We start from the raw sequence: 12,671 nt of genomic DNA, 5'->3' as shown, positions 1-12,671 counted from the left end.
CTAGCAGGAGCACTTGTGCTGGCTTCTTCTAGTGCAGGGGTCAGCAACCTTTTTCAGCCGTGGGCCGGTCCACTGTCCCTCAGACCACGTGGTGGGCCGGACTATATTTTTTGGGGGGAAAGGAATGAATTCCTATGCCCCACAAATAACCCAGAGATGCATTTTAAATAAAAGGACACATTCTAATCATGTAAAAACACTCTGATTCCCAGACCATCCACAGGCTGGCTTTAGAAGACAATTGGGCCGCATCTGGCCCCCGGGCCTTAGGTTGCCTACCCCTGCTCAAGTGGGACTCATTAGCTGAATCCCACCCCTTGTGTGTACACAGCCTTAGGGTGAAGAAGACAATAGCAGCTTAAGTGTGGTTTGGACATGCCTTCTTTGAAACCACTTCTTTCACACTTACAGGTGAAAAGTAATTGTGTCCCAAATGGCAAACTTGACTGAAAGTGGTTAACCAACCTATTTCCTACTTTGTGCTTCCTCCTAAGTGGAAAGCACAAATCTTGATTTTTATATATATTATTATTTTAGAAACATTGTGACAGACAGAAGGCAAACCTGAGGATACGCTTCAAGCCCTCACTCTTCCAGCACGTAGGAACCCACTCCTCCCTCGCTGGTAAAATACAGAAGCTGAAAGTGAGTATGTGACGTCATAGCACTGGGAAACTGCATCCCTACGCGTTGGGCAATTTTATATGTAAAATGTGATAAGTTTTCAAATATGTGTAGCAGTTTAGGCAGGGAAAGCAGGTGCTTTCAAATGCAGGTGCCTTCCCTAGGGAAGAGAGGTCAGTTGTGCTTCTTCTGCAGAGAAGGAGTGGATGCTTCACTGACAGAGTATGAAAGAAATTGTTAATGGCTTGGAAGCAAAGGCGAGGCATCGGGGTCAGGAGCCAAGGGAACTGGAGCATGGCAGGTATCAACTCTGATTAATAGCTGCTCGCCAGCGTTCAGTAGCTATGTGTTGCAGCAGCTTTAAAAGCCTCATATCAGCAGTGTTCTTTGGAAAGTGAGTCTGGGCAGAGGACAGGAACTCCATGCAAGCGTTTGACTGTAAAACTTGGGCATCACAACACATTTGAGAGTTGTACTGGTTTCAGTGAGCTCTACCAAAACTATAATCTAAAGATCCAGTTCTAGGATTCTTAAGTGTCTCTCTCTCTCTCTCTCTCTCTCTCTCTCTCTCTCTCTCTCTTACTTCATACAGATTTTGGTTCTCTTAAGTCCCCCCTCTTTCTTTCTTTCTTTCTTTCTTTCTTTCTTTCTTTCTTTCTTTCTTTCTTTCTTTCTTTCTTTCTTTCTTTTCCACCCTTTCTCAAGGAGAGGACTCAGGAGAGAGGGGTATTGCCAGAGGCATCACAGAAATAGGGAGTTTTGAGGATAGATTTGAAGACAGAGAGAGAAGGGCAATCAGTGTTGCACAGGTGTTCTTGGAAGGGAGTTCCAGGCATGTGGGGCAATGTGAGAGAAAGGGCAGACAGAAGTTGGGATGGGGTGGGAGGGAGGGAGTTTAAAGAGCAACAGTTATGCAAACTAATATTTGCTTATTTGTTTGTTTCTCGTTGTTTTATGTATACCCCTTAAAGATTTGTTTATTTTTGACTAAGAGGATTATATATTTTTTCTAAACAAAAATAATAATAAACAGTCTTAGTCAGGGATACATTGACATACAAGTGTGGAAAGGGGAGCCAAGGCCATGGAGTGCTTTTGAAGATAAGAGTGAGGAGTTTGTGCTGGATCCCAGGGTGGACAGGAGGCCAGTGCTGATATTTAAAGAGAGGCATCACATCGTCTGAGAGACTGGAGTGATGAGAGAGGTGAATGACAGAAATGAAGGGCCTGAGCAGTGACAACAGAAGCCCAGCAAGGAAAAGATACAAAGGCAGGAAATGACTGGATTGTGAACCAGAGTTTCTTGCTGGGGTGTATTTTCACCATGTGCAGGCAGAACTGACATGACTTTGGTGATGATGGACTGAATATATAGAGGGAGCAAAGCAGAGATAAAGGAGAGAACAGAGATAAAGCTTAAGGTTTTTTTGAAGCCCAAACAGCAGCCTGGATGGTGATGATGTTCATTGGCTCAGGGAATACAGAAGGAGAGTGAGGCCAGGGAAGAAAGATTTAAAGCCCCCTTAATTAAAGCAGCCCCACTACTGCCATCAGAATAGCAGTATGTCCATAAAAGTGCAATGGGAGTAGGAAACACAGTTTTATATAGTTTAAATTGTTTTGCTTTTACCTTGCATGTTGAGGACAAAGATTTTGGGAAGCAAGCGCTTCGAAAAGAACATGTCAACCCTCCTGCAGAAGTTAGCACCAGTCTGAAAACCTACCAGCACTTCTCCTTAGAGAAAGCGTATCTGAGGGAAGATTTCTTTTGGGCATTTACCCCCACGGCGGGTGACTTCATACGCTTTCGCTTCTTCAAGCCCCTACGCATTGAACGGTGAGTATATGGAGATTTGTGGGGGAAGATTAGCTTGACATTTAAAAGTCACTCATCCCCTCTCCCCTGTGGTAGAACAAGAGTTCATCTGAAAGGCAGGTTGCATCTCATCCACTCATCACCCTGCTTCTCCCACATACGGCCTTTTAGCTTTCAGTTCTGCCTGCACAGCCTTACAGATAGTAAACTAAAGCACAATTGGCTTTTTCAGTTACAAAGGGAATTCTACCCAAGTCTCAGTGGTGCCCAAGTCACCTAGACCCCATCCTGCTTTCTAACAGGGTATATTTAATAAGGTTTGTTAGTTTTTGGTTCCGATACCATTGTGAATCATGTGTAGCGCTTTCATGAAAGTTCAGCCTGTCTCTGTGTGTTTCCTCCCTTTAGTGGCTCTATGATTGAGGTTTTGCCTCATTTTGATACCACTAAGAAATATTCATCTAGGAATGAGGAACCTGTGACTCTCCAGATGTAACTAGACTCCAAATCCCATCAGTCCCAGCCATTGATATGAGGCATGAGTGGGAGAATTTTATTGCACTCATGTCTTGCTTGTGAGCTTCCCATAGGCATTGGGCTGGCCCCTCTGAGAGCGTAATGATAGGCCAAGCAGGGCTTTTGTGGTCCAGCGGTCTCCGGAGGGCCACAAGTTGCCATTCCAGGGGAGGATTTCAACGTCGTGCTGAGTTTATTGCGTCAGCTTGCCAGACAGAATGATCTCCCTTCTCCTTCCCCCATGTGCTGGTCTAGGGGTTCCCCTAACACACACACTCCAGACAATTTAGGAAGGTGGTGGGAGGTGAGGGCAAAAAGTCCTATTGTGCTAGCAGAAGATTATTGCACTGGCTTCTACTAGCAGAACTCATGAACTGAATCTGGCCCCTGGTCTACAACTTAAATCATGTGCAGGAATTATGGGGGAAAGTGAATGTGGTATGTAGAAGTCCATTTGTTTGTCTGTTAAATTTCCCTGAGCATTTAGTGTCCAGGGTGGGTGGGTGTTCTCCCTCTCTCTCTGCCTCTCCCTCTTGATTTGTTAACATGGGAATGTCTTGTGTGTGTGGCTTTATCCTTCCCAGAATCCGTTCAGGAAGCACAAGGAGTCACTTCTTACTTTTCCAGCTTGGTATCACTGAATAGTGAACAGTTCTCATCACAGGAGTAGATAATTGCACTTCTTACTGATATTCATTCATATGCAATGGAGTGCTTAATTTGCAAGCGCAATCAAACAATCAATCCATAATTAGTTGTTTGTGCACTTAGAGCCATCTTTCTCTCAAATGTGGCTTTCTGTGGAAAGAAAGGCCCCTGTTGGGTGAGTTTATGCCTGGTGGGGTCCTTCTGTGTTACATCCCCCATGAAGCTGTGCATTCATTGCTGGTTCCTGCCCCACAGGTTTTTCTTTCGCAGTGGCAATATTGAACACCCTGAAGACAAGCTCTTCAACACAACTGTGGAAGTGTTACCTTTTGACGTAAGTTTACTGAGCTTACCATAGGAGTTCAGGTGAGGGGGGGAGACCAAGGTTTAGGAGATTATAATCCAGATTTTTGTTACTTTGTGGTTGGATACCATGAGAAGAATATGTATGGGGTCAATGGGCTTAGCAGTGGAAGCTTCTGAGAAGCCTGTGCCACCTCATCTGAATTCAAATTCAAATTCCTGAGGCATTATTCTGAAACCTAGGAGCAAGGCTGCTTATTCGTTCTCTATTTAAAGTACACTACCTGTGGCAGGAAAAAGGCAGTCCTTACAAGGTATATTTTAATAGACTTTTTTGGGGGGAGGGGGGGTCCTTGAAAGCATAGAGAAGGTCTTCCAGCAACCCAGTATGCTAGAGTAATTCTGTGTCTCTGAAAAAGTAAACATTGCCTGGTGTTTTATGACCATAGTGGTTTAAACTGTACCCGCAGCAGGCTGCCTAAATCCTTCTTGCTGGCTTTTTGCAAAGATTGTCTCTTTTCCTGCACAGAGTCTCCAGTCAGATAAGGAAGCCCTGCAGGAGGGAAGAGCAACAGCATTCAAGTACCACAGGACATCTGACGGCTACATACAGATAGGTAAATTGCTGGTTCAAGGCAAACAGCAGCCTGCTGGTTGTGGATAATGCACTGTGGTATGTTGCTGTTCAGATAACACAATTACGCAGAGAGTGATTGCATGGAAGGTTTCAGGGGTGGGAGACAAGCTTATCTTGAATTAATTAGCATCCCCCACCCCACCCTTGACCTGGAATTTAGAGTGAAAGTCATTCACTCAGAACACACATGACATTTTTGTCATTTTCCCAAGGAATAGAATTTGCATATGTCTTCATTTTAAAGACTTTGCTGAGGTGGATTTTCTCGGCTAACACTGTGCAAATGCAAATGTTGACAACACTGCAGAGGTCAAGAAGTACGGATAAACCTGAAGGACGGAAAGAACAGCTTGATTATACAGTTAATCTCAAATTTGGGGCAGTAAAAAAAGAAAGGAAATGAAAAGTGTTTTCTCTTTAGTTCTCTTCTTAAGCACATTGATGTGTGGAATCAGTGGAGCCTTTTCTCATGTGGTGTCTTTTTATGATTGGAACTTTGGCACTCAGTGGCAGAAACCATTTACTCATCCTGCTGCTCTTTCTGGGCAGCTTCCAGCATCATCTCTTCTGCCTACTTGCTTTCTGAAAACAATTTCAGGAACTAGGGGAGCAAATGGTTACAGGTTTACATCTTCCTGCCTGTAGGAATGGTATCTTGTGGGTCTGAAACCCTACTCTGAGCACTTTCCACATGTGCCAGCCAGTAGCTGTGTCATGGTTGATTTGTTACCTGTTGTTTTTGCTTTTTTAACAAGTCGAAAACCATGCTAGGGGTTGGACTTAAGATTACGTACTTCTGGCCCCAGTAACTTTCAGATTTCACTGGGCATCTGTGTGTCTGGGTTTGGAGGAAGGAGGACATGGAAGAGGGATGTTTTGTATCTGAAAAGTTTCAATACCTCCAGGGAATAAGCAAAAGGGAGCAGGAGCTGTAACATCAGAAGAGGTCCTCAGCTTATGCAGTTACTTTGTGTGAATCAGAGAATTCCTTGATTGTTGAGAGGCACAAGCTATAGCTGAGCAAGTATAGCTGCTCCTTGTAAGCAATCTGCACATTCTTGTTGCCAGAATGGCTTAAGCCTCATTTAGCACCAAGTCTGAGGCTGCGTACACATTAGTGGCTTAAAATATAGCAAAGCCATTCTTCCCTGCCACTATTCCAAGTCATATTTGCACATTTCTGTGCACACCAGAGGTATGTCTTCACCCAAAGTGCATTAGCTGTTTGGTTTTGCTGTGCCTTCAAACCCCATTTATGAAGCTGTGATCTGCATATGCCCAGCCCAGAGGGTTTGCAGTCCTCTTGAAAACAGGCTGTTTTGGAATTTGAATATGATTTATGAGCACAAAATACATGTGCTATACAGCTCAGTGTGAACTAAGTCCATATGTATATTTAGTTGTCTGTCTCTTTAAAATGCCCTTGAGTAGGTATCCACTCCTTTCCTGGCCACTGCTCACTTGTAATTTAAAGTCTCATTGAAGTGGCCTTTGGGGAACGTTAAGAGAAATAAGTTGAGAGTGGAAAGAGTTTAAGTGGTGGCAGGAAAAATTGAGACTCTAGCAGTGCAGGAAAGGCTTTGCAGAATTTGGTGGACTTTTGAAGGCAGAGGAGGTGACTAGCTGGATAAGACAGGAAGTGCTTTTCCAGGCCTAGGAAACTCCATGATAGCTGCAGCAGGAGAGGGCAGCCAAAGTGGGATGATGTCACAATGTCCTTGTGCAAAACAGGGAAAGCAAGGAGAGAAGCAGAGGCAAATAAGAGAGTCTGCATTCCATGCCAGAGCTAGAAGCTTGGATTTGAAGTGCAAAACAGCAGGGTACCGGCGATGACTTGAGGAGAGAGGTGACAGGATTGCACAGGGTGTGACAGGTGGGTGGAGAAATTTTACCAAAGGTGTTTCTAGTTGACACGAGAAAGGAAAGACTGCAGGCATATTGATCAGGACAAGAAGTTACAGTAGACTTGGGAGAGACAGGAACTGGTCGCAAATGATAATTTTAGCAGAGAGAAAATAATTGATTTGGGAGATGTTGAAGAGGAAAAAGAGGCAATGCATGGTAATGGCTGGGATAGCAGAAAGAGAGTGGCAAGAAGATTATTCCCTGCTGCTTTTTAAGATGGCTGCTCATTTAATGTAGGCATAGATTTCAAGAGTACATCATATCCATACATATCTTCAGTTAGCAAGGGCAAATCTGTCGATCAATAGCTGTTTCCCCTTCAAATGTGCAGAAGTGGGGACAGTCCTTTACCAGAGATGCCAGGGACATAGGAAGGGGGGGGCGATGAGGATGGATCGCCCTGGGTGCCCTCACTGAGGGGGGCGACATTTGGCATGCCACCCACCTGTGACTCCCAATTCTACCCCGAGCCGTCGGGGTAAGGGGGGAGCTTTGCTGGAGGCATTCCCCCCTTCCCCCTTCATTTTGACAGCTTGGGGGAGGCTTGGGAGTCACAGGCAGGTGGCGCGCTGAATGTCTGCCATGGGTGGCTTGCTCCACCACTGGCTGCAGGGCACACGAGTGGCTATCCTGCGCCTGGGAGGGCACCCTCCGTGCCACGCCCCCCTCAGGAGTGCGCCTGCCCTGGGCAGTGCAGCCATATGCTCCGCCGCTGCCAGATGCCACTTCTATGCACAGTGCTAAGAACAATTTGTTTATTTAATAGTTTTGTAGAGTTACAGGAACATATGCAACTACAAAAATGCCTGGAAGCAATAAAATAACATTCAGATGAAACTAACAAATTGTTTGCATGAAAGTTTGTGTCCTTCACAATTGTCATTGGGGTAAATCAAAGCACTGTGTTGTATGTATATACAAGCTTATGCCTTGCATGTAAAAGGCACCAGGTTCAGTCCGTGCATCACCAGTTAGCAGGGATCAGGTAGCAGGTAAAAGGCCTGTGATTTTGTGTGTGTGTGTCAGAAGATTCACATGTATGTTTTTTTCTGGTTTTTGTGCCAAAGTACAAGATGCCAGGAATTAAGTGGCTCTTACATTATGAACTGCAGGTAGCAGTGTCTATGAGGATTTGTTGTTCTTTAGTCATTTAGTCGTGTTCGACTCTTTGTGACCCCATGGACCAGAGCACGCCAGGCACTTCTGTCTTCCACTGCCTCCCGCAGTTTGGTCAGACTCATGTTCGTAGCTTCGAGAACACTGGCCAACCCTCTCGTCCTCTGTCAGCCCCTTCTCCTTGTGCCCTCCATCTTTCCCAGCATCAGGGTCTTTTCCAGGGAGTCTTCTCTTCTCATGAGGTGGCCAAAGTATTGGAGCCTCAGCTTCAGGATCTGTCCTTCCAGTGAGCACTCAGGGCTGATTTCCTTCAGAATGGATAGGTTTGATCTTCTTGCAGTCCATGGGACTCTCAAGAGTCTCTTCCAGCACCATAATTCAAAAGCATCAATTCTTCGGCAATCAGCCTTCTTTACATCACTACTTCCATACATCACTACTGGGAAAACCATAGCTTTAAGGAAAACCATAGCTTTAACTATAAGGATTAGAGCCCTGCAAATAAAGCATAGCAAACTAGGAGATTGTGCTACAAACTGAGAAATCCCTCCATCAAATACCACCTGTCATTTTGGCAAACTGCTCTTCTCTCAGCCTCAGCCATATAACACAATACTGACTCTGATTTGCAGGCTTATGGCAAGAGAGTATACACAAAGAACACAAAGTGTTAGAAAGTGCAAGTGAAAGGGGACAAGGTAGAAGTTTGTAAAATTATGCATGGCATAATATATAGATTTCTATGGATATAGAAAAGTGTTTCTCCCTCTTTCCTAACACCAGAACTCATGGACATTTGATGAAGCTGAATGTTGGAAGAGTTGGGACAGATGAAAGAAAGTCCTTGTTCACACAGTGCCTAGTGAATTATGGAACTCACTGCCATAGGAGGCAGTAATGGCCATCAACTTGGATGTCTTTAAAAGATTAGACAAATTAATGGAGGGCAAGGCTATCAGTGGCTAATAGACATGATGGTTATATTCTACCTTCACCCTCTGATTACCACTTTCTGGGTAATGCAGACGGGCAGAGTGGTGTTGCTCTCATGTCCAGCTTGCAAGTTTCACACAGGTATGTGATTGGCCCCTGTGAGAACAGGATGCTGGACTAGATGGGTCCTGGGTCCTGCAGGCTCTTCTTATTTTCCTAGAATTCCTAATGGCCTTTGAGGACACTCATTTCCTTTCCTCCTCCCTCCAGATTTCCATTTACATCAACAACAAGCAATGCTTTTTTCAGCAGGAACTCACCAGAACTCAGTTCTGGCACCTCTTTTTCTAGAAAAAATAGCACTGACAACTGGCACTCTCCATGTGCCATCATAGATGGGATGTTGCATGTGTGTGTAGGGGCACCCCCTTTATGTTACGGATAGTGCCATTTTCATTACATAAGGATCAGTACACAGAGAATGAATTCACTATTTATGTGAGAGAGAGACTGAGAGTGAGAGATTATAATATACGATAAAGCAGTGCCACCTACTGGACAGCTGCAGCTTTGCAAAGCATAAAAACATGGAACTAAATACAGTGGTATCTCGTCTAGCATCCGCCTCACCGAGCGCCTGTTCCGTTGAATGTCCGCGGCAAACCCAGAAGTACCAGAACAGGTTACTTCTGGGTTCGCCACGAAGTGCAAACCGCTCCGTGCGCAGATGCGGCACTTTGTCCAGCATCCTTTTTGGCCAGCGACCGGGGCTCCGGAACAGATCCCGGTCACAAAACGAGCTACTACTGTAGTCTTTTAAGTTTCTTCAGGGGAGGGAAGATTTGACGTTTGCAGCCATTCACACCACAACTTAGTGTAGTGATATTGTTTGGTGGTCTGTCATGTTTGGATGTTGCTTCCACCTCCAGAAAGCTATTATTTGGGGACTTCTAGTATGGAGATCAAACATTGTGCCCCCTCATCAAGTAATGTATTAAGGATAAGATTTCTCAAGAACTCTTTTTAAAACAGATGTCAATAGCCACATCCTTCCTCTTGGGCAATATGGCATTTTCTTTCAGAAAAAAACCTTTGTGTGTCTACAGGGCATAACTCATTCACAAAGTCATTCTTAATACTACATGTTTGTTAGCTCGGTTAAAAAGGGAAGAGGTCAGTGTGTAAAAATTAGGCAGGAGGGGAAGCCAAACCCAGGAGGCTGCCTGCATTTGAAACATCTACACTGAGCTAGCAGGAGGTTCATCACTTGGTCATCACTAAATATTCAGATGTGTGTTGTGTGGCATTTTAATGTTAACATGACCACGCCAGGCTTGCCGTACATATTTGGGGGATAAGTGGCCCGTGACAGAGAGTAACCCTACAGCAAGTAGGGCAATAATATTGTGTGACATGCTCATCTCTTGAAAATCCAGTCATGCGATTTCACACAAGGCGTGGTTTTTATAAACCGGGTCAGCTTGTAGAACAGTGGGTAGGGAATGTTTCCTCATGAGCACGCTCCCCTACAGCCAGTCACGTAAACTGAAAAGAGGAGTCCGTTTTAGGTAGCTCCATTGACTTCTCTGAAAGAGGGAGGTGGTGGCTTAGGAGCCACAGCAGTTACCATGACTAGCTGCATCTCACATTACAAGCAGCGCCCCTTTGTTTGAGCACAGAGGCTCCAGTGCATGCCATGACATTTCTAGGCATGACTGCATATGCTGGAGCCAGCCTGCAGAAATGACCCCGTTTCACCATGGAGAGCTGAGCGTGCAGTGATGTTGCTGCCACTAAGAGGAACTGAGAGTTGTCCTGAAGTATTTTTTTCTTCGTCCATTGTGCAGGCTCTTTTTCAAAGGGCATTGCTGAAGGAGAAGTGGACCCTTCCTTTGGGCCTCTGGAAGCAATACGGCTAACCATCCAGACTGACTCTCCCGTATGGATCATCTTGAGCGAGGTAATGTGTTTTCCTGGGGAAAAACTCCCTTTATAAGGGTGGTGGTTACAGGACCTCCCACTTAAGCTTTCCGCCAACTGATCTGTCTAGGCAGGACAGGGAAAGAAAGTTCTTGAAAGGTACAGTGCTCGTTTAGGGCCATTGCCTGCAATGCCCCAGACAATTCTATCTGGGGCACAGTGGGGAATTTTAAAATTGTGACTTGTAATGCCAGGGGCTGAGCACAGATGCCAGTTGGCAATGCAACCTGCTGGGGATTCTCTGGGTCTTTCCCCAGGCATGCATTCGGTAAGTAACCACAGTAATTGACCACAGTCCTCCACAGAGACAGGCATAGCTTCCTGACAACCACCTTCGCAGGAGCTGTCCCCCACCCCCCACAACTCAAGAGACCTACCTCCCAAAGCCAGAAAGGAGAATGTATGTTGCTTAGAAGATAAAACACACTTTGGTGCTCAGGTGAACAGGAGTGGTTTGCTTATTTGGTTGTTGCATGGGGCTTGTGAGGTGATGCAAACTGAGTTGGTGAAATAGAAGCTTGGTAGTCAGATCCTCTAGGGACGCAAATGGCGCTGTGGGTTAAACCACAGAATCTAATGCTTGCCGATCAGAAGGTCAGCGGTCCGAATCCCCGTGACGGAGTAAGCTCCCATTGCTCTTGCCCACCTAGCAGTTAGAAAGCACGTCAAAGTGCAAGTAGATAAATAGGTACCGCTCTGGCGGGAAGGTAAACGGCGTTTCCGTGCGCTGCTCTGGTTCGCCAGAAGCGGCTTAGTCATGCTGGCCACATGACCCGGAAGCTGTACGCCGGCTCCCTTGGCAAATAAAGCGAGATGAGCGCCACAACCCCAGAGTCGGCCATGACTGGACCTAATGGTTAGGGGTCCCTTTACCTTTAGTCAGATCCTCTAGACAGCAGTTGCATCCGCCTGCAGCTGTGATTTTATGTCTTAACTGTGAAATCCCTCCCCATTTCCGACAGAGATTTCATGCTGTGATTTGCTTCAGGTATGGTTGTCCAGAAGAGAGAAAACTCTCTTCACTTGCACTTGGCATTAATTAATAGGGCAATATTCTAGAGGAGAAAAACAGATTTGCCCAGCTCTGACCTTTTTCTGTTGTTTTGCTAATCCCATGTACTTCCAGATATTCCTGAAGAAAGCTGATTGAACTTCAAGACCCAGGGATAATGCACAACATGCCTGTCAGCTCTTCCCCTCTTGTCTATGAAACTGCAGACACAGCAGAATAGGAGCAGCCTAGTCAAAGGTGCCTGCGCTGAAGGGCACCTGCTGCTCCCAGAACAGGAAGAAAATGTTGGTGGTGAAACTTGGCAGGGCCTTAAGGGTTTCTGGACCACATTTACTGGGAGAAGAGAAGCATTTTTTCATGCACAGGTGCTGGACTGTATTTAAAAAATGAAGCACTAGTGCTGGCCTATCTTGGATCCAGCTGCTTCTGCAGCTACAAAAAGAGGACCTTGGAGACTAACTTTCCGTGTAAAAGATTTGTTCTCCCCCCTTCCTTTGAGCAAGGACCACACACTATTCCCATGCCTCTTCCTCTTCCCCCCCACCCCCACCCCTGGCCCCTTGGGTGTTGATTCCTGAATGTATCACTAAAGGGTGCATTTAGAAATACGGGTTTAAGGACTATGAAGGCTAACTGCGAGGGCAGCTCAACTGTCAAGCAAAGCACTGATGCATCTTGGGAGCAAAGTAGACTGCACCTCCGGCCCCACGTGTGTAAGTAAAAGCAGTTGCTCCAGACGAAAGCTGAGGATTAAATATGAGGGGTAACTGGTCTGGGGTGGGAGGGAAAGGGATGTATGGAGGGAACAGAATGGCAGGGAAATGAAAAACCACACAGTGCCTGCCAGGGTTGTACATGTGCCCTTCATACAATAAGAGTTCCTGTCGAAGTCTCCAGTGTCTTCATGCCTTGAGAATGAGTGCTAAAGTCCATATCTGTTATTTACTGGTTGGTGTGATTTTTGGAGAAAAATAAACCATGTAGGCCAGTCCTCAAATGGTAGGGATTAGAGTAATTTAAAACAAAAAAAACCCCAATGTCTCTAGCTATACACTGGAATGCGTTATACTACTTTAATGTGCTGTATTTTTTATTATTGGATACATTTGATTTTTAAGTATATCTATATAAAATATATATATTAAAATGTGCACTGTAAAATTTTAATTCAACTTAAAGTT

The 12,671-nt window shown here is 45.3% G+C and overlaps 1 protein-coding gene across 1 annotated transcript in view; it reads left to right on the top strand.

Annotated features, from left to right (window-relative positions):
- Nucleotides 1-12,662, top strand: part of MGAT4B (alpha-1,3-mannosyl-glycoprotein 4-beta-N-acetylglucosaminyltransferase B) — a 76,174-nt gene extending 63,512 nt beyond the window's left edge. The window contains exons 10-15 of the mRNA XM_083728518.1: nt 538-645; nt 2,268-2,461; nt 3,860-3,938; nt 4,437-4,524; nt 10,346-10,458; nt 11,605-12,662. Coding sequence (XP_083584644.1) covers nt 538-645; nt 2,268-2,461; nt 3,860-3,938; nt 4,437-4,524; nt 10,346-10,458; nt 11,605-11,628 — 606 coding nt within the window. The 3' untranslated portion in view covers nt 11,629-12,662. The remainder of the gene's footprint in view (nt 1-537; nt 646-2,267; nt 2,462-3,859; nt 3,939-4,436; nt 4,525-10,345; nt 10,459-11,604) is intronic.
- Nucleotides 12,663-12,671: the final 9 nt, after the last annotated feature.

The sequence above is a fragment of the Podarcis gaigeae genome (assembly GCF_964106915.1).
Source record: "Podarcis gaigeae genome assembly, chromosome: 2".
Lineage (NCBI taxonomy): Eukaryota > Metazoa > Chordata > Lepidosauria > Squamata > Lacertidae > Podarcis > Podarcis gaigeae.
The sequence above is the reverse complement of the archived record's forward strand: the minus strand, read 5'-3'. Positions and strand labels throughout refer to the sequence as shown.